The sequence below is a fragment of the Penicillium argentinense genome, assembly GCF_028826775.1.
Source record: "Penicillium argentinense strain IBT 30761 chromosome Unknown utg000005l_segment0_segment0, whole genome shotgun sequence".
NCBI lineage: Eukaryota > Fungi > Ascomycota > Eurotiomycetes > Eurotiales > Aspergillaceae > Penicillium > Penicillium argentinense.
Genome location: NW_026622664.1, coordinates 2,474,003 through 2,496,883, shown reverse-complemented (window position 1 = coordinate 2,496,883; position 22,881 = coordinate 2,474,003). Strand labels below are relative to the sequence as shown.

Genomic DNA, 22,881 nt, shown 5'->3' with positions numbered 1-22,881 from the left:
ATCAGATCCGATGTCACGAATACCAGGCCCTGCACGGCTGATCGCGGCGTGGAGCGGGTAGCCAGGACCAGATTTCGCGTTGCGTAGACCCTGCAAGGCCCCCGCTTTGATACACCAGGTCCGGATGCCGAGGTGGTGAAGAAATGCATGAAATATAGTAGTATAGCTAGCTCAGTAGGGCACGGGAAGCATGTAAACAGTATACCGACTTGATATCTCTCCGAGTTGCTGTCGAGTAGTCAGCGGCAGCAACCATGGATCACGGGTCACATGATCAACGTCATCTGATCCGGGCAGGCTGCAATCGAACTCATCCAAAAGGCTCGCCTTTCGACTCCCAGATATACCCACCGGTCGCCACTTTGGACGTCACGGTCGTCAAACGGTCGTCAACTATTCGATTAACTTTCGTTGCGATCTCAGATCCCACCATCAACGCCATTCTCGCCCTCTTGCAGGTGATAGAGCGCAAGCCCCCTTCCGTCTGGAGCCATGTGTAGCTCCGATACTTTCCTGGCCATCCTGGCCGTCTTCTTCCCACCCATTGCAGGTAAGCAGAGGCCGATGAGGATCACTCCCCTTACTATTAACCGATAAACTGAATGACTATGGAAACGCTAATGCTCTCCGCGCCCCATTAGTCTGGATCAAGGCGGGGATCTGCACTGCCGACTCCATCATCAATATCGCCCTTTGTCTGCTGGGCTACATTCCCGGGCTCATTCACGCCTGGTACATCATCCTGAAGTACCCAGAGTCCGACTACGACGATGTGGCCTACGAGCCCATCCCTGGCGGTTCCAGCCAGCGTCGCGACCTCGAGAACGGTCGCGTGACGTACTACTATGTCTCACACCAGCCTCTCCAGCATCCTTCCCAGCAGCGAGCATACGGCACTGTCGATCGTGGCCAGCAAGTTCCGACCGACTCGAATGCCCCCAAGACCTCCGACCACCCGCAACAGGGTGCTGGAAGCAGCAGTGGGCAGACGGCCCCGCCAACCTATGCAGAAGCTGTGAAGGGCGACAACAAGATTCAGACTCAGGAATAAGGGTGTGTGGGCGACCGTCTGGCTACCAGCTTGGCATCAGTGTCCCACGATGCCAATTTACAGCCACCTCTTTGCTCTGTCTTACCGTAGACACTCTCCCTGAGCAGATCTCATGACTTTGACGAGTATATGTTTTTGTAGTGTTTCTGTTGTGCTGCTCTCAATCCGCCGCTTCGAAGCCGGCGTGTCTTACCAAGACTTCTTTCATTTGAATCGATGGGAAGTTTTCAGTGCAGAATTACGGCAACTCTATGGATTCCATGGTGTTGGCCGGTGCTTTTAAGTCTGTAACAATCTCCTTGACAGCGTAACAAAGCCGTATCTATTTGAGCGCTTCAGCTTTGGAATTTCAACATTCTCATAATGGAACAATGTATTATCGCTTGAAAATGCTTCGTTGTTTAGGTCACGATATATCCAGGGACTGTACTTCATAACTTAACTCGATAGCGATGGGTTCTGTAACGGCCAAATACAATGTATTACGCTTCAATGAGTAGGAAAAGTGAAGCCTGTCAGTACACCAGTGTAAGGTTTTACCATAACCTTGGGGCAAATCCACTTGCATGAGTTACTACTGCAAGTAGCTTGTTTGTTTGGCTGTAGCTGTCTGTCGAAATTTCATAGTGTTCATATTGAGTTATGATCATAGGTGCTACAACACTGTGAACTCGAAGAGTTTTTTTTAAACGTGTTCGCGTGGAGATGTGATATATATTCTCGGGACACCTCGGGAACATTTCAATGATAAAATTCATAATCAGATTTCGAGACAGAAAGTGCTAAAGGATAGAGTTTACTTACGATTTTCAAGAAGATCACAGTGAGATACACAGCCAGGAATCTTTGAACAATTTCCCAAAAAATACAGCGGGCATAGAATGGCATCGAAGTGGTGAGTGCAGACCGACCCATCTGATAAGCGGCGGGCCCAAACAGCTCCGAGCTGTTCCCGGCCGCATCGGTACTCAACATTCAACACCAACCCCCTCCTGGCCGAGGCTCCTCAGACCGGCCATGCAGTCCATGCCATTACTGCTCCGGCAGTCACTCCGGTCGAGTCTACACATCACACGATCGACATCGAGACCGGTGCAAGCGCAATTCCGCCCGACGGCGCCGAGCACTTTTGCCGTTGGACCGACGCCGCGGAACTTCTCTGTCTGCCTCCAATGCCGGTTCCGCCAGCCTTCGGGGCTCTATTCTACACACAACGACAAGGGCGAGGCGGACAATGACGCGGAGAGGCTACACCAGGCTGTGAGGGAGGCTACTAGCCCCGACGCGACCTCCATCCCGGAAGCGGTTGCTAGAGGCCCTCCGCTAGACACCTCGGCGGCGGAGGTTGACCGTGCTGCGGAGCAGGGTGCGCCTAAGGAGCCTGAGCAGGAACCTCTATATAAAACAGAGTCGGGACAAACGAAGGAACAAGGTGCCGGTGGGGATGGCGTTCGAAGTGGTGGACTGCCGTCCTACCTGGAGAGTCGCCGGTCGAAGCTGTCGAAGCAATTCACCACTATGATGGATAACATCCAGTCCAATGTCTTTGTGGCTGGACAACGGTTGAACGATCTAACGGGATACTCCGGGATCGAAGCTCTGAAGAACGAGATTCACAGCCAAGGTTCGTTGATATTTCCATCTAAGCAGCACAATGCAGCTCGATTACTGATATCAAACGTCTGGTAAAGAGGAGCGGCTCCGTGCGGCCCGGTCAAATGTCCGCAAGGCTAAGGACGAGTACACTGCGGCCATCAATCGCCGTTCGACCTCGCAGCGTGAAGTCAACGAGCTTCTTCAACGCAAGCATGCTTGGTCCCCGACCGATTTGGAACGATTCACACTCCTCTACCGCAACGATCACACCAACGAGGTCGCCGAAACAGAGACACAGGAAGCTCTATCTGCCGCTGAGCGTGAAGCTGAAGAGGCGGCCGCTTCGCTGAGCAAGAGCATTTTGTCCCGCTACCACGAGGAGCAGGTCTGGTCCGATAAGATCCGTCGCATGAGTACATGGGGTACCTGGGGCCTTATGGGCGTGAACGTTCTGCTCTTCTTGATTTTCCAGATTGCTGTGGAACCATGGCGCCGGCGCCGACTGGTCAAGGGCTTCGAGGACAAGGTTGTCGAGGCTATCGAGAAGGAGAAAGCGCTTGCCCGGATCGAAGCGGCTGAAGGTGCTGTCTCTGTCCCGACGGCCGTCGCTTCAGCTGTGCCTGGGCAGATTGACTCAAGCATCGAGTCATCCCTCTCGAGACTGGAGTCCCCCACAAACACGCCGGAGAAGCCTACTGCTGCCGCTATCACGGAGACTACCGTCAAGCCAACTACTGAAGCATCTCCTACACCTGCCCCCGAGTCCCTCTATTCCCGCCTCTCTAATATCTCACACTCACCCCTGTCCTTAGAATATTGGCAAGGAGCTCTGAACGAGCTCTTCAACGAGCGCAGCGTTGCTATTTCCCAACGCGATCTTACAGTGGCTGCCATGCAGAGCGCTGCAGCCGGTGCGGCCGTGATGAGCCTGTTGATTGCTTTGGTGGGGTCCCGGTAAGGGCGACTCTCCTGGGGCCTATAGACAAGATACATATGAGACCTGACGCCTCCTAGTGTATGTCCACATGTCTGACCTTGAGGCATTGTCACATACTCTCGACCTCGTTGGTCAATATATTGTACAGTTGAAGAGACATTAGTGGATCTAGCTAGGCTATGTAGAAGCCGTGTACTATTATTGGATTTTCTTTCTCGAGGCCTTTTGCACACAGTACTATTAAGGTACACACTGCAGATAATACTGGTTGCTCAGCCTTCACTAGCTGTAGACTACGAAAATCAGGTGAACCAGGCAAGTAATGAATAACAAAGGAAATATCATGACTAGGCAATACACTGGCAAATATAGAACACAAGGTATGTACTGTACTCAAGAAGATCCTGGGATACTGCGTGGGCGGAAGAGCCGGAGCAGAGGCTCTCCAAAATGAGACAATCCGTAGACCAATGGCGAGACCGAGGACAACAAAAAGGGTAAAAAGAGGCTCATTTTTTGTCCATATTAAAACACGGTCTCTTTAATCTTGACACGACACACGGTCCGCTCTGTCTAAAAAACAAGGGAAATATAAAAATCACAAGCACATACACAGACACTATTGTCTTTCACCTGCCACCCTGCACTCTTGGTCTAACGAAACAAGAAATTTTCCGCGCGTATATCGGTTAACATGCGTCTGGGTTATGAAGTCGTTTAACCGATGACGAGAGTCTCGTCCTCAGGGAATTGGTATGAGGGAACCTCCAGGTTCAGAGGGGCGGGGCCCTTGCGAATACGGCCGGAGATATCGTAGTGGGAGCCGTGGCAGGGGCAGAACCAGCCGCCGTAGTCACCGGCCTCACCAATGGGCACACAACCCAGATGGGTGCAGACACCCAGCATGACCAGCCACTCGGGGCGCTGGGCGCGGTCCTCATCGGCCTGGGGGTCACGGAGGGACTCCCACTTGACCTCGCGGGCCTCGTCGATCTCGCCCTGGGTACGGTGACGGATGAAGACGGGCTTACCACGCCACTTGATGATGACCTATAGAAGGGGTTGTTAGACGCGGGCAACGAGGACTAGTGGCAAAAAGGGGAGAAAAAAACGTACGTTCTTGCCCTCAGGAATGGCACCGAGAGCGATCTCAACCTTGGCCTGGGCCAGGACATCGGCGGAGGCGGACATGTTGACAAGGAAGTCTGTAGAGGAGTCGCAAAGTCAGCCACGGAACCCGAATCATGCAAACCCCGTATAAAACCCAAATAAGCCACCCCCAATTGAGTCGACATAGTTGTTCCCTCCATCTGATCTTGATATAAAAGGCGATAGAAACGTACCCTGAACGGTAGCCTTGGCACCGACAGCGGAAGCCAGACCCATGGTGCCAGCCATGAAGTAGGAGAAGACCTGGTTGGAACGGGGATTCTTGTTGGACTGGTATTTGCTGAAGTTGGGGATCTTCAGAGTCGAGCCACGCTCGTTGGCGCTGGCGAAGGGGCTCTGGAAGGAGGACTCTCCCCCTCCGCTGGCAGGAGGCGACGGCGGTGCGGGAGGTGGGCAGCTGCTGGCGGGCGCAAGTGCGCAGCAGAGTGCTGGAAGCGGAGGAGAGCGACATGGTGAAGCAATTGACCGCGAGGGGTGTGTCCGCAATTGCGTGGGAGTGCGAGTGGGAGGGCAGGGAGGCAGAGGGTGGATGAAGTCGGAAGTCGAAGTTGGAGCCAGAGCTTTCGCTAGCGATCGGAATCACGGGGCCTGTCATTGGCTGAGCGGGTCTCGGCCACTTCATTCTGCCGGACGCGCCTCTCTATACTACCACCACCCTATTCTATACTAGTAAAGTCGTTTTGGACCGGATGTTATTCGGCATTGCCTTGGGTTTTCCCGTGACTAATAGTTACATTTCAGTGGTTTTCTCTGTCCGTGGTATCTACTATATGGTCGTTGTCCGCAGCCCGAGGCGACCCGGTAATCATCCAAAACACCCAGTTGGCCCAAAAACAGCCCCGGAATTCCCCAGAAAACTCCAATGCAAAGCAAGCGAGCAAAACAAGAAATATGCATCTTGAATGCATTTATATAATCCCGATCAATCCTTCATCTCGACGTCGGCGTTCTCGGCAGCCGGGGGCTCAACCGTCTGGTCCGCGATCAGCGCACTCACGGGAACCACTGGTGTGCGAGGGACCGTCGGCGATGAAGCCTTTGATTCATCTGCCTGAGGAGACTTTTTCTCAGGAGTAGCCCCGTTCTCATTAGCGGGTGCAGCAGCAGCACTCGTGCCATTGAGCGTCCGCTGGCCCTTTTCCATTTCGCCCTGTTTGGCGGTTTCTTTTGCCTTCTTCTCCTTGAATTGCTTGTAGGTTGTAGTTTTAGGGATCACATCGGAGAGGAACTCGAGATTGTCGGTATGGGAGACCGCAGCCGCTTTAGTGAATTGTGGTTAGTTTTCAACACCTAAAAGTGCTGAGGCCATGATGGCTACTCACCTAGATCTTTGTATTGGACAGTCTTTCGCGGCTTTCGTTCTGACTTGACCACATTATGGCCTTGCTCAGCAAGGTATTGGATGAACATCTCCTGTACGTAGTGTCAGTTGCCGTAAAAAGGAATTGGATCGCGGAGAGAGAGAGCCATACAGTCGCCATAGCAATGGCAAAGGTCGCATTGCTGGAACATTGTACAATATCCTCATCCAGCTGGATGATCTTCTTGATTCGGGAGACTTGGCGTCTTTAGCAAGACTATTCTGGTTTCGGGGGCATTTCGTCACGTACTGGGAAGAGCGCTCTGGCCGGTAATCTCATCGGCCTCGCCAGCGTTCTTTGGGGACATGTCGGGGATATGAATGAGCTCGGAGGATGGATTATGAAGATCACAGTCGACTTTTGGTCGTAAAACGGGGTTCTTTCTGGGAGCTAGCAATGGCGAGCACACGAGTGTAGAGTGGAAAGACCCTACGCGTGCGCGGTGTTATCTCAGCAGCCTCCCCGTTATCGATACTTGGCGCGGATTAACACTTTCGACACCTTGGCCGGAGACTCATTCTCATCGCAATTGTTCAACCCCGCCGGCTCATTCACAACAACGCTCAAGCTCCCTCGAACAACCCGCTCGGCCTCGCACATAGCGTGGTATCGACTCGCGTCTCCTTTCGGTGACGGTGTGCGATCTCCCGGCGCGGTGGGAGAGAGCATCATTGACATCCTCCGGGCCCGACTATGCTGAGATCACCGCCCCGCTACATGTTATGACCTCGTCACGCCCCTCATTGACCTCGCTCAGGTCGCCCTCGATCCTGTCCGAGCGCCGCGACATGCGCAGACTATCCGGACGCTCTGTCTCCTCCCCTATTGATCCCGAGCCCGCTCCCGGACCCCAACCTGCCGCCATCACCGAAGAAATCAGTGAGATCAAACGCTATGAAGATTTCACAACAATCGATTGGGTCCAGGATGCGGTCTACGAGCAGAACAGTCGTCGCGCCAAGCGGCGGGATGGTGGTGGCTTTTGGGACCAGGAAGGCATCTTTGGCTGGCGTCGAAAGGTGATCGAGTCCTACGACGCAGGCCAAGCTTGGCTCGTAGTGACCCTGGTTGGAATGGCGATTGGATTGAATTCAGCTGTCTTGAATATTATCACTGAGTGGCTGTCCGATATCAAGCTTGGCCATTGTACCACCGCATTCTACCTGAATGAGCAATTCTGCTGCTGGGGTGCCGAAGGAGGTGAGCAAAGACCCTCAATGTGTGCTTCTTTACAAAGAGTTGAACTGATTCAAGACCTCCAGGTTGCCCCGAATGGAAACACTGGACTGGCTTCTGGCTTTTCAACTACGTGATCTACTTCTTTTTTGCGGTATGTCCCATTCGCAGCATGAGGTTGGAATATATGCTGATATCTAGCTAGGTACTGCTTGCTTTCATTGCAGCGATTCTTGTGAAAACCTTCGCGCCATACGCTGCAGGCTCCGGTATCTCGGAGATCAAATGCATTATTGCTGGCTTTGTCATGAAGGGCTTCCTCGGAGCCTGGACTCTTCTAATTAAGTCAATTGCTCTGCCATTAGCCATCGCATCTGGTCTTTCTGTCGGAAAGGAGGGACCTAGTGTTCACTTCGCCGTTTGCACAGGAAACGTCATCTCGCGGTGGTTCGGGAAATACAAGGCGAGTGCCTCGAAGACGCGAGAAATCCTGACGGCGTCAGCGGCGGCCGGAGTAGCAGTGGCTTTCGGCAGTCCTATTGGCGGTGTACTGTTTTCACTTGAGGTACGTTATAAAGAGCCTGTTTATTATGCAATGGTTCTAACTATTTTCAGGAAATGGCCAACTACTTCCCGCTCAAGACTCTGTGGCGCAGCTATTTCTGCGCCTTGGTAGCGACCAGCGTGCTGGCGGTAAGTTCAGCTCAACCCATCCACAGATCATCCGCTGACCTGATAAGGCCTTGAATCCTTTTCGAACTGGGCAGCTGGTCATGTTCCAAGTTGAATATGACCGCACGTGGCACTTTTTCGAACTGATCTTCTTCGTGTTCCTTGGTGTCTTCGGCGGTCTGTATGGTGCTCTCGTTATCAAATGGAACCTTCGTGTAGCAGCATTCCGCAAGAAGTATCTGGGTAAATACCCTATTGCCGAGTCTGTGGTCCTTGCTGCTGTCACTGCGATTCTTTGCTATCCCAACATGTTCCTAAAGATCAACATGACGGAAATGATGGAGATACTCTTCCGCGAATGCGAGGGTGGCCATGACTACAACGGGCTTTGCGAGTAAGAATACCTGGCTTACCAATGATCATTTTTCTGTACTGACTCCTTCCGCAGAAAAAAGAATCGCCTGTCAATGATCCTGTCCTTGGCAGTTGCAACGGTCTTGCGTACTGGCTTGGTGATCATCTCATATGGGTGCAAAGTACCAGCTGGTATCTTCGTCCCATCAATGGCTATTGGTGCATCGTTCGGCCGCATGGTTGGAATTATGGTGCAGGCACTATATGAACACTTTCCCAAATCGGCCTTCTTTGCATCATGCGAGCCAGACGTTCCTTGCATAACACCGGGAACATATGCGTTCCTGGGTGCGGGAGCAGCTCTAAGTGGGATTATGCATCTCACTATCTCAGTAACCGTCATTATGTTCGAACTCACTGGCGCCTTGACTTACATCCTGCCGACCATGGTATGTTTTTCCATCTCTTCCCATTCGAATGATCTGCTAACATATGCAACAACCTTTTAGATCGTTGTTGGTGTCACGAAAGCCGTGGGAGATCGATTCGGAAATGGAGGCATTGCAGACCGTATGATCTGGTTCAACGGCTTCCCATTCCTGGACAACAAAGAAGACCACGTCTTCAACGTCCCAGTCTCCCACGCAATGACCACCGATCCACTCACCCTCCCTGCATCCGACTTCCCTGTGCGTGAAGCAGAGCATCTGCTTAGCGACAACAGGTTCCAAGGTTTCCCGATTGTCGAAGACCGCAGCAAAAAGACGCTGGTTGGCTACATCGGTCGTACAGAGCTTCGATATGCCATCGACCGCGTTCGCAGCGAAGGACTCCTTTCGCCACGGGCCCGATGCGTGTTCACCAAAGAAGCTGCCGAGGCTTCAGTCGCACGACGGGCCTCCGCACCCCGGGACACCCACTCCTCAGATACGTTCGATGCGATCCAGACTAGCGTGGGAGCCGGCTTCGTCGACTTCTCCCGCTACGTCGACCACACCCCGCTGACCGTGCACCCCCGTCTCCCTCTCGAGACTGTCATGGAAATCTTCAAGAAGATGGGCCCGCGTGTTATCCTCGTTGAGCACCGCGGCCGTCTGACTGGTCTGGTTACCGTCAAGGATTGTTTAAAGTACCAATTCAAGGTGGAAGCCGAGGAACACGCACTTGCAGCAACAACAACATCTGAATTCACTTCTACGCCCCTGGGTGGTCATCTGAGCAGCCCTACCCTGGAGACCCTTGAAGAGCGTATCTGGCGTATTATCCAGACGGTTGCGGCTTTCGTCTCTGGCTCGTCTCGTCCTCGTCGCCCTGTGCGACTGGGTGATCGGGACCGCCGCGGGCCTTCAGAGTCTGCTGGGATCCTGGATGGAACGGAAGATGATGGTCTTGTTGAGCTGGAGAATAGAGAAGGGCGACCTGGTCGCTCTTAGAGTTGTAATAATCATATGAACATAGTTGTGATACTCACCATATAAACCGTTGCTTTTTCCATTGTCTACTTTTATGTGGCCTTGTAACGCATCGTGCAACATTTCTAACTTAATAGTCTACTGAGCAAGCCAGGAACCAGCTAGGCCAGTGCTCATCAAAGCACCAATCTTAATTTGATGCCTTGTTGTCCCAGCATCATGACACAAACCTACACGAGGACCATAGAACCTTAATGTGGTAGGCTATTCACAATATCATATTTTGATATATCATCTCAAGATCTCAAGATCAACTCACGCTCCTTCGCGCATCCCAACTAAGATACACCCAGCACCCATCATTGCCGCACCCAGCCACCACAGCCCACCAACCGTCTCCTGAAACACAATCATACCCAAGAATGCAGTCGTCAGAAAATTGGCGGCGGTATTAGTGATCGAGACTTTTGTCGTGGAGGGGCCGGCCGTAAGGGCGCGGGTGAAGAGTGCCCACATAATGATATTGCATAGGACATTGAGACCGAGACAAGACTAGAAGGGTGATTCCATAAGTATATATACAATTTTCGAGGAGGAGCCGCGCAGTAAAGCCGCAACGATGGATATAGGAAGGGAAGAAGACGTACGCCGCGGACGAGAAGCTCGAGGAATGGGGAGGAATCGAGACCGAAGAGGTGGGCGAGGGATTGCGCGAAGGATGTGGTATTGTTGTCCGTTGTCCTTAGATGGTCAATTGACTATTCCATATGCGGGAGACATCGCTGTAGCCTCTTGATCTCCGTCGGCGCAACTTACAGCTTCGCGAAGAGGCCGTTCAGCGCGGCGAAGGCGCCGCTGGCCACGGCGATGAATATCCACGAGGGGGTGACGGGTTTTGGGGGAGCTGATGAGGACATCTCGGGCGTATATGTGCTCCTGCGAAATATACAGGTCGTAATAAGAGTATGTAGCGTATATAGCAAGCCTGAGGAGGAGATGGGATGTCGCGGAAGGGAGGAGGTTGCTGCCAAGCCGTGATAAGATAGGGCGATCGACAACAGATTTGGTCGGACATCAATGGAAGTATACAATCAATTGCACGCAAAATAGGAATGTGACATCAAATGAACGAAACAAGAGAGATGTGTATTATTTACATCTGTACATGCCGATACTAATCTATGGTGACAATCGTTGCAGTCGCCACTGCGCATCATCTCCAGTACCCTCGAGACGAACATACCGGAATCGATCATGAAGTCGACTCCGGCGGCCCTGCCAGAATTCCACAGACTCAGGCACAAGACGAACACCACCCCAGAAAGGAGGTAGGGGAATATGATCCACGCCCTCGAACTTGGCCTCTATTTCCTTGACCCGCTTCTCCAACAAAGCCCGCCCATCGTCAATATCTGTTTCATCGATATCAGCCGGCACGTCCGCACCAAGCGCCGATCCCACAACCGCCTGCAGCTTGGAAACACTCTTGCGACGCTGATGCCTCTCCATTTGCTGTGGCTCTGCAGACCACAGAACGCGACTCTGCCAGCTTGCCCACGCCCCTATCTGACTGCCTCGCTCGCGCGTCCGCCAGTATAGCTCACTCTCCTCGCGGCTGAGCGGTTCCAGGAGTCCTTCCACGCGAACTTGACGCTCAACAGAGGACCAGCAGAATGTCAAAGCGCCCCATTTATTTCCGCCGGTTTGTCCTGTCTCGCCAGGCTCAGGCATCGCGCCTATCGCGTCTGCCCCGTTGGGATACTGTCCGAAGACCTGCGCGCCTTTGCCTTCCCGACTGCCCCAGTTGCTATATACGACCCATCCGCGCTCATCTAGTTCCTTCAGGTACAAGACGCGCGAGCTGATGCGGCCTGAGGGCAAGGATGCCGTGGCGAGAGTACATGTCTCGGGTGCCGAGCTGGCCGGTAGACGCGGATCACGGAACCAAGCATTGAATTGGTGCAGGGGGTTGGTCCCGTGAATCTGGGAGACGGTCAAGGGTGGGTTCGTCACGAATTGGTGTGCCCGGGCAGGGTGCGAGAGGATCTGACTTTCCGTCGTGGAGTTCGGGGTCGAGGTATCGGAGCGCAGGGCTTCGCCGGGGGCAAGACGGAATGGGACTGCGGATTGGGTGTGCGGTGGTGTGGCAGATGTATCTGGTGTTTCTGCTCCAGCTTCGATATCTCCTGGTGCGACTAGAGAGCAGGTCCGTGGTTAGCTTCGAAGTTCCGGTCATGATTCATCAATTCCCCGCGGGGCATTTCTGGTCGACTTGGGCGCGGAGGACGGAGTTCGGGGCCAGTGTACGCACAGATCAACTTCTTTGGGCGCCGCGATTGGGCATCAAGCTCTAGATTAGGTTGCGACATGCTTGCTTCTAGGGCACTGGCGAGTTGAGCTGTAGAAGAATGCCAGGCTCGAAGGTGGGGTTGGCGGGCGGTGCGGAGAAACAAAACACGGCTGACGGGGACAGACGTCACGGAAAGGCGCCTGAACATGAAAGTCGACAGAGACAGCTGCTCAATTGGAGTATGTCAGAGGATGGGAATATATGAAGGAGCGGAAGAACAGGGGTGCAGGGAAAGTCGGGTGGACAACGTTGAATTTGTAAAAAAGGTGACGGTACACTGCCGCCTCGGGGAAGCGATCGGCTCCCGGAGCCCAGCCTTGAGGTAGTCCCCCCGCCGCCCTGAGGCCGCTCCCTGAGCAACCCTGATCGCTCACCCCCGATGCTCCAGCTCGCCAACGTCGGCCTTTCTTTCTTTGTTTGACTTTCTCCGAAGATAAGCGCGTTGCTGCCTACGACCGTTCCCAGGAGCCCGGGCGAAGAATTGCCCGTTTGTCATCATGCTTCTACTCTCTAAGTTAGTGCTTACTTTCGAGCTCACCGTCTGTCGGCCATGATCTGACATTTCGTATGAGAAATGAATCTGCCGTGAATTCACTCCCTGTTGCCTTTCTCTGCTTCACAATGGTAATGCATGCTTCACTTGACCGAATTCTAAAAGACGAAAATTCGTCGCTGTCTCTGCCTCTATGCTCTGGATTAGTTCAGCCCCAGGACTGTCATTCATCACTATAGTCCAGCACAAATTCAATGACCCATAGGTCATATTACCCCACATGGAGCAGCTGGGAAGGCGTTGATAGCATGCCATAGTATAATTACTGTCTCCGCTGATCACGCGTCCATTTTAGACGAGAGTTCTTAGGAGCACTTCCTTTCGCTGGTATATTCCGGGTAAGGATGGTCCTTCAATTGGCTCCACGGCAGCTCGCAGTGGAGAAGAATCAGTTATCAATCCGGTGTGTTTTCGATTTTCCCAGTACTCATTTGCAGCTTGAGCAGAAGCCGATTCCTTGATCATATCTCTTCCCGCGGGATTGGGACCTCGATAAGCACCATGGTGCAAACAAATATAAATAGCCATGATATCCCTCATTTCACGAATCTCTGGAATACATCTTTCCTTTAGAATTTTCATCCTCGAGATCCTTGTTCGACAGCTCCCAGATCAAATTCCACTAACCTATCGTCACTATAATGACGCTAAATCATCAAAGATTTTGGCAACCGGCCGCGGAAATCTCTAGGGAATGCTCGGATAATGGTCCTGAAATTGGCACCTCTGAGATACCCGGTCAGTTCATTACTGTCGGGGAACAGTATAAGGGAAATAGCTACATGCTTTGGAAACACGGACAACATAATAGGGATGAAAAAGCGGACTTCGGTACGTATCATTCTTTAGGCATCTAATTTCTATTCTGGGTGATCTAACATAATCAGGTCAGTGTCGCAAAATGGCCAATCTGTCTAAGGAATTCTACTAGAAGCCTCTACTAGCGACGTATCAACCACTAATAATTACCCTAATTACCCTAAGGAGGTCGCACTCTACCCTTCCTCTCGATTTAGCAGCAGTCGTTCCGTGACCGGTCTAAATAGGCCTACGATATCAAGGATCTTTAACATATTTCACGATAATCTAATCAAACAAAGAAGCGAGCACGTGAATACGCAGCCTAGTGTAAGAGGAAAGAAGCGATCCTTGGAGGAATCGTATTCTCCTCAGAAGCGACTCTAGACCCGCTATTCTATCATTATAGATACGAAAATGTCGTCACGAGAAGAAGAGCCAGTCTAAAAGATAAAAGCCTATCCTAAGATAAGGAAGGCTATTCACATCTTTAGCGACCATGTTAGAGATATGACCACTAGATTCGATGACTCGATTGGAGATTAACTTTGCGGATGCTCAACAGATGTGATTTATATCAAACCATCATGTATATATAGAAGATTATATTGCCCTTCGCACAAGATTCTGTTTCTGACAGATTAGCAATCATTTTTCGAGCTATAGTCCGCGTAACTTCTTCTATCGGGTCTAATTCATGTCGAGGGCAAAGCTTGATTAACGTATATACTTTCAAAGTTTTATTCACACATAACTCAAACGTATATCGGGATTTTGTATCATGATAATTTTCCGTTTCGGTCCTTATTTTAAATTACTCTGATATCTTGAGACTAACATAGCTACACGGTCTCAGCAATAGATATGACACCCACGACATATCTTGGTCAAGGTCTGGCCAATACTCTGAGATCGTCTAAAAAGGGTTACTAGGATTTATAGAATAAATGGAGCCATTATATAGCTTTCTCAAAGTGGTTAGGTCTCCATGGCTCCTTTTTTTATATAAAAATGTCTTTTCCGGTACGCAGGCCAATGAAGAAAGTTAAAAGCGGCTTGGACAGCCTCCACAGGACCAGTACGAACGGGCTCACCACTCTCACCAAAGCTGGAGCTTGACCCAACAAAGCGCGATCTTTGTTTGCGCCAAACCTTTAGCGAAATGGGAACCGCGGAAAATCTAACTGATTATCACGTCTTTCTTGACAATGCAACTTTCCAGGCTAAACAGCGACAAAACCTGCTGGGATATATAGAGGGTATATTAACATTCCATATAACATAAAAATGCCAAGCAGTCAAGAAACTCAGAACTTAGTTCCCATCCATAGATCAAATCATTGACTTGTCTCAGGGTTGAAGATAGAGCTATGCATACAACTTCACATTCTGATTCTCCTGTAAACGGTTGGTTGATGTTTGTTATTAGATTTGGCGTCGACCAACACAATGGGTTTCTTCAGATGCGACGCGGGGTGTCAAATCTGCCGCGAGATCCTCTGAAAATGGTGACATCAAGATGTCGATCCAGATGATATCTTTTGCAATCTCAGTGAATTCGGAGGGTGACGGTTTGTCCATTGCAGACATTTCTCTTTTCATCTCCTGTACGTAGACGTCTCTTCCGTCATGGTATCGCAGTAAAGCAACAGTAACAAGAGCCCAAACTTTCAGCTCAATGTACATTTTCCCAAGCGTCTTTACATTCTGAGAGACAAATCCAGCAAGCCTAGCATGTAGTGAATCTTGCTCACTCGGAGGGAACGCGAATAATTCCTTCAATTTCGACATAAGCATAAGACATGTAAGTCGAATCAACTCTCTCGCGATAAGGTCTTCAGGGTCAGCCATGACCATGAAATCACTGGGGAGCCTTGGCATTGAGAGTAAAAAGTGAATGCAGGGGCCGATCATGCGGATTGCATCGATATCCTTCTTCCAGAATGATGCGCATCGGCTGTTGATATTGATCACATCCGCAATTGAGGAAACCATTCTTAATGCTTGACTAGCTGGGAGAAATGTGGGCGACATGGGTTGGACAAGTAAGGCTTGTAACCTAGGGGCAGGTAGTCTTGAAGATCTGTTGGATATGCCAACAATCTGTAGTGGGAGATCAAATCGCGGAAAGGAGTCAAAGACCATAGCACCAGCCAGATCGTACCTTTGCGAGGAGTAGTCAGAAGTGTTGTTCAGGGAATGACAAGGTTCAGAGTACTCACAGCAGTATGAGAAGGGCCATGTGACACCCGAGGTCGGCAAATCCACCACGTACGTTCGCTATGAGGCTCAGGCCATTCATGTGAATACTCCAGCTATCCCAATCATAGTGTCGTATCTATAGAAAGAGTTATTCAAGAGCTCAAAGTCGAGAAGGTAGCACATACAGCGAGACAGACATGGGCCAATATGTTGGCAATGGCCCCTTCACTAATACTCTCTGTGAAGTTATTAAGACGATGTCTCAATTTCCTTGTTGAAGCTCCATAATGACTCAAAGCCTCCGGACTTTTCACACTGCTGTTGCCACTAATAGTATTTAAGGAATGGGCAGCGTTGCCGAGAGTCACATGGAATGCCCCGGGGTCGCATAGTGCTATCTCAATCCAAATAGTTCTGAGTGGCTGGTAAGGGGCTGTTACGACTAATACAGAGCAACTATTAGTAGATGAGACGAGCCAGAATCCACCGCGAAAGCTTGGAACTCTTACCAAAGTGCAGAAGTTCGAGAGCGCGAGTATCAGCCTGTACAGGGAAGTGAGCGAGCATAGCTAGGCTTTGGCTGGGTGAAAAGCGGTTTATATTTGCGCCGCGGAGCTGAGAGATTTCGTAATCGCTTGACTCCGAAGAAGATGTTCGAGTGGCTCGCGAGGTTTCTTTGGGTTGTGGGCGTCTCCGTCGTTGGCCTATATCCTTCATAACATGACGACGGATCTCCGTTCGTACCTCTTGTTGTCGATGTAAGTCATCTGGATGAGATAGGTTTATGAACTTGAGATCTTGAGTTGGCGACGGTTGGACGCCTGTCAACTTTCTTGCCAACATTCGTGGTCCATGCGGGGGATGGGTGGCGATAATCTGCGCATCCAGTATCGGTGGCTCAGCAACCCTACTCTTCCAGTCTAAATTATCCATAGTTGTTTGCAGTGATAGGATCAACTGGTTTGTCCGTATGACTTCTCAACGTAGTGTGGCTGACTAATGTTCCATGTTGTCGATGCAGGATAGGTGGATACCCGGAGAAAGGAGATAGTTAGTTACTGTACATCCGCCAGGATTAGTCATTTAGTAGGCCCGATCCAAATTGCCAGTGAGGGCCTTGTTAGCAATTCAGATCTGTTGATATCTTATTGGTGCACCCGTATGTCCCACTTCCCTCTATTCCGACTAGAATGGATGGACTGAGGGCGCAGCCCTAATAACTCACAACACAATGTCTGGAAACGCGCCTCCTGATCATTTATTTCCTATTGAGTGATACAAAATCTCAGGGGCTCAAATATAGAATACTGGAGTAAATAATACGTCAAAGGCACGTTTGGCACGGACATGCAAGGTTCAAGCAGAGCTACAGGAGCAGTATATTAAAAGTGCAAGTCAACGAACGTGTTTATTCTAGATGGACTGAGACTAGCAAAGATCGACTACTAGTCACGGCATTCGCTCTTTCTCTTGTGTTTGGAGAAAAGCGCCATGACTCAACACTCTGCTAGATTGTTTAGAGCTTGGCGTCGAGATCCTCTTGACGCCAAGTCAGCGAAATAAAACGCAATCAATCCCTTCCCCGCGTACATTTCCATGTCAAAATAGATCTCAGAGCGATTGTGAAGATACTTCTCAGCAAAAGCCAGCATCAAAGCTGGTCAATCCACTGAAGAGCAGTCTCAGGATCCAATCGGGGATGGTATTCAGGATCCAAAAAGGAATTGCGTACAATTCCCTTCTTATCAACAAGGAAAGTTGCAGGAACCGGAAGCTCCAGGTCATCATTGCCATACCGCTGGTTCCAATCCACGCCAAACTTGTCGAAAACAGTCCGCATAGATTCAGGCTGAGGGAACAACAGGCCGAGCTGCTTCGCCAGCCGATTGCCAATGTCCGAAAGCACAGAAAATTTCAACGATAATCTCTCGGATGTAGACAAAGATTGATCAGGTAGCTCTGGAGACACAGCTACCAAAGTTACGCCTTTCTGGTTAAACTCGTCCACATGGGCTTGTATCGCACACAACTCGAGGTTACAGAAGGGACACCACCCACCCCGGTAAAAGGATACCAGGATGGGCCCTTTAGCAAGGAGATCATTCAATGACACTTTGATACCGGTTGCATCGCTCAACTGAAATTGTGGAAAGGCGCTCCCCGGCTGGATTGCTCTGGCAGGGTCGTAAACGCTTTTGAAATTGCTAACTGCGTCATTGAAGACACTTCCTTCGGGGCGGTTTCAAGAAACTCGTTGTAGATAGTGGACAGTTCTTTGTTGAGGGCCAATGAAATAAATGGAAGCAAGGGTTGGAAAAGAGTCGATAGATTTTGTGGTGATGTAGCAAATGATTTTGTCAGAGGTAAAATGCACATATTTAACCCCTCTAGATGGGCTACAACTCGTAAGCCGAATTCCATTTATTAATTTGAAAGCCGAAGTCCGACATGGCCCAAATTCAGGGAATGGGCCAGGACCTTGCGACTAACCAGACACAACCAGACAAAGAGAAAGCTGTGGTAGATTGGCACACAATAGGGCAGTCGTTGAGAGGGATGCAAGCAATGTAAGACTATGTTCCCGATTGAGAAACCAGTGATTAGTCCAGCCTAACCGCATACGGATGTCGGTCCTCCCTGTTATCAAGAGCCCGGCGCAATTTAAAGTTCAATCGTACAAATTAAGTGGGTCCTCATCTGGCTCCACATGCGGGAAGAGGCTAAGCGCACCTGATTGATCAGCAATCAAGTGATAACGCACTACGGAGTACAGAGTACAGTATCGACATTCGCGAGATTTCTCCATGGATAATTGCCCTAGATCATTCCATTCTTACCAAGCGATCGGCAACGGAAAGGCGGATTATCAATCAGGAATCCAGGATTACAGCGGAGTCATGTCTAATGACGCGTTGTTCGGTCAGAAGTTGGAAATATAGATAGACTGGCTTTAACAAGAGCTTCAAGTATTGAGAGAATATTTAATATTAAATCATTGGAGTCCAACAAAATCCAATAACTTCTTTTGTTGAAGTGAATTCGTCAGAATCGGCCATAATCTCTATCTACGGCAGAAAACATATACTCCGCAATGTCGCGACTTATTGTTATTCTCGGTATTACCGGTGTGCAAGTAAGTTGTAATTGCTCTTTATATATAATTTCTCGAGATGCCCCCCGGTTAACTGACACCAAAGCTGCAGGGAAGCTCTGTCGCCGATGCTTACCTTTTAAGTCCGGGTTGGAAGATCCGTGGTGTGACACGCAATGCTGCCTCTGATAGCGCAAAGAAATGGGAGATGAAAGGCGTTGAGATGGTCGAAGGTGACCTGGATGATGTGGAGTCCTTGAAACAAGCCTTCGTAGGAGCCGACATTATTTTCGGTGTCACCGACTTCTGGACAATCTTCAAAGACCCAGAAAGCCTCAAGAAGAAGAAGCCCAGCCAATCGCTCGTGAAATATTGCTACGACGTCGAGCTCCAGCAGGGAAAGAATATTGCCGATGCTGCGGCCACTGTTCCTAGCCTATTCCGATATATCTTCAGCTCAATGGCCCATGCGAAGAATTCCAGCAACGGCAAGTTCGCTGAGCTTTATCACATGGACTCTAAAGCAGACGCAGGAATCTATGCACAGAGCCTCTCAGCCCTGGCTGGAAAATTCTCGCAGGTTCAGGCACCCATTTACTTCCAGCTCCCTTGGGAGTGGGGACTTCCTACAACGCCGAAGAAAGTATGAATAAATGAATCGTTGCGACTTTTTTGAATCACACTTCCTGGAATATTGGGAGGTATTGACTCGTTTCATAGGTAGCTGATGGCACGTGGCGAATGGCAGGAATTGGCCCAGGTAACAAGGGTATTCCGTTCGGACACGTCCGCAAAGATTTCGGTCCCTGCGTCAAGGCTGTTGCTGAGTCCGAGCCTAATGTCAACCTGTTTGCTGTTGGAGAATACGTGTCGTGGTCCGATTATCTCCGAATTTTTTGTGAAACCCAAGGTTTCAAGTATGGTGGCTATGACGAGCTTTCCTATGATAAATTCTGCGAGTTGCTTCCCGGAGGTCTTGGTCACGAATTCGCTCACAATGTACTATTTGCTCATGAGTTTGGGTACGAAGGTATTGACCCTGCAGTTGTACGACCAGAGAAGGTATGTAATATCCTATTCAGACTTTCCAGTCTTATTTCCGCTCTGAGAGATAATTGACCCTTTTTATAGCTTGGTCTGAAAATGACTTCGTTCCGTGAATATTGTCAAGAGACTGATTTCGGGGCACTGAATGGTGGGATGTGAGACAGTGGGGCTCGTCTGTTTGAATGCGACATTTCAATCTTCACTGAAGATGGCTTTCGTGGGATCTTACAGCACTAACTGAATACCGAGAATTTCGTTAGTATTCAATATCTCCAAATGAATACCCCACATATTGAGTCGATTATTGTAGAACTTTAAGATTGTGCGTGGCTCGAAACAATTAAGCTTCAGTTTGAAAAGGTAGCCGCATTAGAGAGCACATTGGCCACCAATGAATGCTCGTCACGAGAGAATTTTGGACACTGTGGCTTGGAGCAGAACATCAGAAATATAAGTACCCTTGGCTTTTTGCGGGCTTAATACATTATATCCTAAGAAACATTCTCTGCTTTCTGGAGCCAATAAATTTCAAGTGGCCCTTAGTGTAATGCCAAAGTCATTTTTGCACTTCCTAGGAGCAATGTTCAAAAATCCGCCATGTCCATTTCCGTTCTCATGGCAGGCTGTACATTATCTCTACAATAGCTATTCTGGGAAGCACAATTTGGCTTGTCTCACTGCGACCGGCCAGATCACCATAATATTCAGCGGCCCTGTACATACAGAATTAAACACAATACCGTCATCGTACAGTAATCATATTCGGTTGTCCTCGTGAAGCTCCATCTGCATACCATCAACCTTTACGTCATGTTGTCAGCTAGATAAAACCTCAGTAGAGCATTTTTGGCAAATTACCTGTCATAGCTTATTCGTGGACTAACTATAGCCTAGGAACTCTGTATAAATATCAGTTGGGCAGGAGCAAATCTAGAGATCTGAGGTTGGAATCAGCCATCTTTCTTGCTTGCATGACAGAAATGCTTCGTCCTTCACAAGCGCTTCTGGGTAGATGCTTAATTTGTCCCGGGAAATATACATTATCACCTCCAAGCATGAGGCATACAGTCACAAGCTCAAAGATCGATAAAGACTAATCAAAGCTGGGTAGCGATTTAGAATATAAATGACCAGTTTCTCTACCATTTTATTCTGAAATGCAGTTCTTCTGCCTCTATTCAATGTCAGCAAATCAATAAACACCGTAGAGCATGAATGAGTCTGCATTTGATCTATCAAGTCTTCACTGGCTAACAAACCACACCAAGTCCCATGCAAGTATCTGTAGTGTTTGAATCGATGCGGAATTCCCGATGCGTCAGACCTTCGCCTGGCCTACATTTAGTTGGGGCGTGTACTATTAGTTAATTCTATACATTAAGGAAATGGTTAACTATAAAACAATGTATTTTAGTTCTTAATGGGCTAAGTTATTTGTCGATTTTAAAAAGGTGAAAAGACCAAAACAAGGGAATTATGATACCACATCACTCTCTGGAGTAGCTGGCCAGAAAGCCGATCACGTTTGTGACTGAGTAGATGACCAGGTAACTGAATAGATAGGTGACTGAGCAATGAATTTGGCAGTAGGTAGAAGGAAGGCCTCAAGTTATCATGACATAGCCGAGGTGACATTTTTGGCGTCGAAATTGGCACTATGTTCGATGAAGGTCTTGTTCTGAGTTATCTGAGCGAAACCATGCCAGGAGTATGGAAGCTTCAATATCTTTAAAAAGTTTATTTCGCCCAGATCTCTCAAAGCTAAGGCTATCAGCGAGACATGGAAGAATGGCTCACACCTAGAGTCTGTGATTCTAGCTATCTGAAGGGTCGAAGAAAAAGAGAAAGCCACTAGCTTGCAGTGACCACACACACCCAAGTCAATTGTGCTAGCTGGACATATGCCTGCTTACTTATTATGAGTAGATGTCTTTTATATCAGCTTCTCATGGGTGGTAACACTCCGTCTTGGCTTCGGGTATTTCTTTGGGTGGCTGGAGGCGTCCCCATTTATGCTGTTGTTGTGATTGCTACTAAAATTAGCATGTCAGTTTCAGATCCATGAGAATGGGGTGACACTTTAGCTCAGGGAATAATCTTACCAGACAAAGTAATCGGAGAGGCAGTCGCAAAGATAGTCGAGGAGGCGGGCTTGAAGATCGCAGATGAGAGTCGCGCAAAAGTCCCCTAAATCGATAAACAGGATGAGATAGGAAGATTTAAAATTTGTCCAGGAGCTGATAGAACGAGCTAGGACTTGTGCCAGGCACTGTTTACCCAAGTGAGGCGCGTCTGGCCCAGCGTGGGCGGGAGACGGGGTAGAGGACATCCTGTTTGTTTATTAGTTCATAGTTTTATCCGCATAGTAAATAAGTGTAGAATACTGGAAACAATGATAACTTGATACCTTGAAATGAAGCGGAAATCCAGGCAGGGCCTTGGTGGGTTGACGAGAGGTCGAATTGTTGTTGCTGTGAAGGGCACCTGGGCTGTCCAATCAATCATGATATATGACAGTACAAACTGGAACTCATCAATGCGAAAACGGCCTGCCACTATATCTTAACTTTTGTTCGCAGGCAATGTGTGTTCTTTTAAGATGTTCTGCGAGAACATGAGTCCATTGTAGGTACGGTAAAGTACGCTGAGTCGAGGGCATGACCCTTCGCCTGTACATAAAACCAACCGTAAGTCAGCCCAAACATCAAAAATCGACTACATGTCTAGAGATTACCAGAACCAAAGTACTCATTCACTTTTTTTGTATTTCATATTCGGCGTCTAGTAGCGCCATGCAGAGTTGAGATGGGTCTATGAACTGTGACATCAAGCATGAATCAAAATGGTATACACGTAAAGCATCAAAACACCAATTTTAAACGCCAGAACCACGCTGGATGCCAGAACAAAAGAAAAAGAAAACACAAAAGGTATATCCCAAAAGAACCAGGAAGTATCCAACCTGTCCCCTACAAGCGCCGAACCGGAAAAGCCCAACGACGAGGGATCCAGCCCTGAAAAGGTGACGCGGGGTAGAGGTGTAAAATAAATCACAACATTAAATCGGCATAGGACCTGGTTTTTTGCTTCTTTCAACAGATCGAGAAAAAG

At 49.3% G+C, this 22,881-nt stretch overlaps 9 protein-coding genes across 9 annotated transcripts; 4 read left to right on the top strand and 5 right to left on the bottom strand.

The window, feature by feature from the left end:
- Nucleotides 1-492: 492 nt before the first annotated feature.
- Nucleotides 493-1,051, top strand: N7532_005728 (putative stress response RCI peptide; the record flags this gene model as incomplete). Its single annotated transcript, XM_056618222.1, has 2 exons — nucleotides 493-550; nucleotides 642-1,051. 2 exons carry the CDS (start codon nucleotides 493-495, stop codon nucleotides 1,049-1,051), a joined length of 468 nt encoding a protein of 155 aa, XP_056474381.1.
- A 924-nt stretch (nucleotides 1,052-1,975) lies between these two features.
- she9 (putative mitochondrion biogenesis protein (She9)) lies at nucleotides 1,976-3,605 on the top strand (the record flags this gene model as incomplete). Its single annotated transcript, XM_056618221.1, has 2 exons — nucleotides 1,976-2,675; nucleotides 2,743-3,605. Coding segments are annotated over 2 exons (1,563 nt in total), but the record flags the coding sequence as incomplete, so codon positions are not given.
- Nucleotides 3,606-4,301: 696 nt separating this feature from the next.
- Nucleotides 4,302-5,376, bottom strand: rip1 (ubiquinol--cytochrome-c reductase catalytic subunit RIP1; the record flags this gene model as incomplete). Its single annotated transcript, XM_056618220.1, has 4 exons — nucleotides 4,302-4,634; nucleotides 4,701-4,789; nucleotides 4,928-5,090; nucleotides 5,131-5,376. 4 exons carry the CDS (start codon nucleotides 5,374-5,376, stop codon nucleotides 4,302-4,304), a joined length of 831 nt encoding a protein of 276 aa, XP_056474379.1.
- A 300-nt stretch (nucleotides 5,377-5,676) lies between these two features.
- On the bottom strand, nucleotides 5,677-6,422 carry N7532_005725 (histone-fold domain-containing protein; the record flags this gene model as incomplete). The annotated part of the gene is made up of 4 exons (XM_056618219.1): nucleotides 5,677-6,014; nucleotides 6,077-6,167; nucleotides 6,227-6,312; nucleotides 6,365-6,422. 4 exons carry the CDS (start codon nucleotides 6,420-6,422, stop codon nucleotides 5,677-5,679), a joined length of 573 nt encoding a protein of 190 aa, XP_056474378.1.
- A 415-nt stretch (nucleotides 6,423-6,837) lies between these two features.
- N7532_005724 (chloride channel protein) lies at nucleotides 6,838-9,750 on the top strand (the record flags this gene model as incomplete). Its single annotated transcript, XM_056618218.1, has 7 exons — nucleotides 6,838-7,315; nucleotides 7,378-7,445; nucleotides 7,497-7,856; nucleotides 7,907-7,984; nucleotides 8,032-8,357; nucleotides 8,412-8,766; nucleotides 8,827-9,750. The coding sequence occupies 7 exons, from the start codon at nucleotides 6,838-6,840 to the stop codon at nucleotides 9,748-9,750; spliced, it is 2,589 nt and encodes an 862-aa protein (XP_056474377.1).
- A 294-nt stretch (nucleotides 9,751-10,044) lies between these two features.
- N7532_005723 (pyridoxamine-phosphate oxidase PDX3) lies at nucleotides 10,045-12,218 on the bottom strand (the record flags this gene model as incomplete). Its single annotated transcript, XM_056618217.1, has 5 exons — nucleotides 10,045-10,281; nucleotides 10,377-10,487; nucleotides 10,546-10,753; nucleotides 10,973-11,924; nucleotides 12,041-12,218. Coding segments are annotated over 5 exons (1,686 nt in total), but the record flags the coding sequence as incomplete, so codon positions are not given.
- A 2,637-nt stretch (nucleotides 12,219-14,855) lies between these two features.
- N7532_005722 (uncharacterized protein) lies at nucleotides 14,856-16,199 on the bottom strand (the record flags this gene model as incomplete). Its single annotated transcript, XM_056618216.1, has 4 exons — nucleotides 14,856-15,594; nucleotides 15,653-15,768; nucleotides 15,818-15,870; nucleotides 16,142-16,199. 4 exons carry the CDS (start codon nucleotides 16,197-16,199, stop codon nucleotides 14,856-14,858), a joined length of 966 nt encoding a protein of 321 aa, XP_056474375.1.
- A 1,084-nt stretch (nucleotides 16,200-17,283) lies between these two features.
- Nucleotides 17,284-17,472, bottom strand: N7532_005721 (uncharacterized protein; the record flags this gene model as incomplete). Its single annotated transcript, XM_056618215.1, has 1 exon — nucleotides 17,284-17,472. One exon carries the CDS (start codon nucleotides 17,470-17,472, stop codon nucleotides 17,284-17,286), a length of 189 nt encoding a protein of 62 aa, XP_056474374.1.
- Nucleotides 17,473-18,723: 1,251 nt separating this feature from the next.
- N7532_005720 (CAZyme family GH35) lies at nucleotides 18,724-19,929 on the top strand (the record flags this gene model as incomplete). Its single annotated transcript, XM_056618214.1, has 4 exons — nucleotides 18,724-18,765; nucleotides 18,836-19,366; nucleotides 19,444-19,785; nucleotides 19,855-19,929. The coding sequence occupies 4 exons, from the start codon at nucleotides 18,724-18,726 to the stop codon at nucleotides 19,927-19,929; spliced, it is 990 nt and encodes a 329-aa protein (XP_056474373.1).
- Between the last annotated feature and the right edge of the window lie 2,952 nt (nucleotides 19,930-22,881).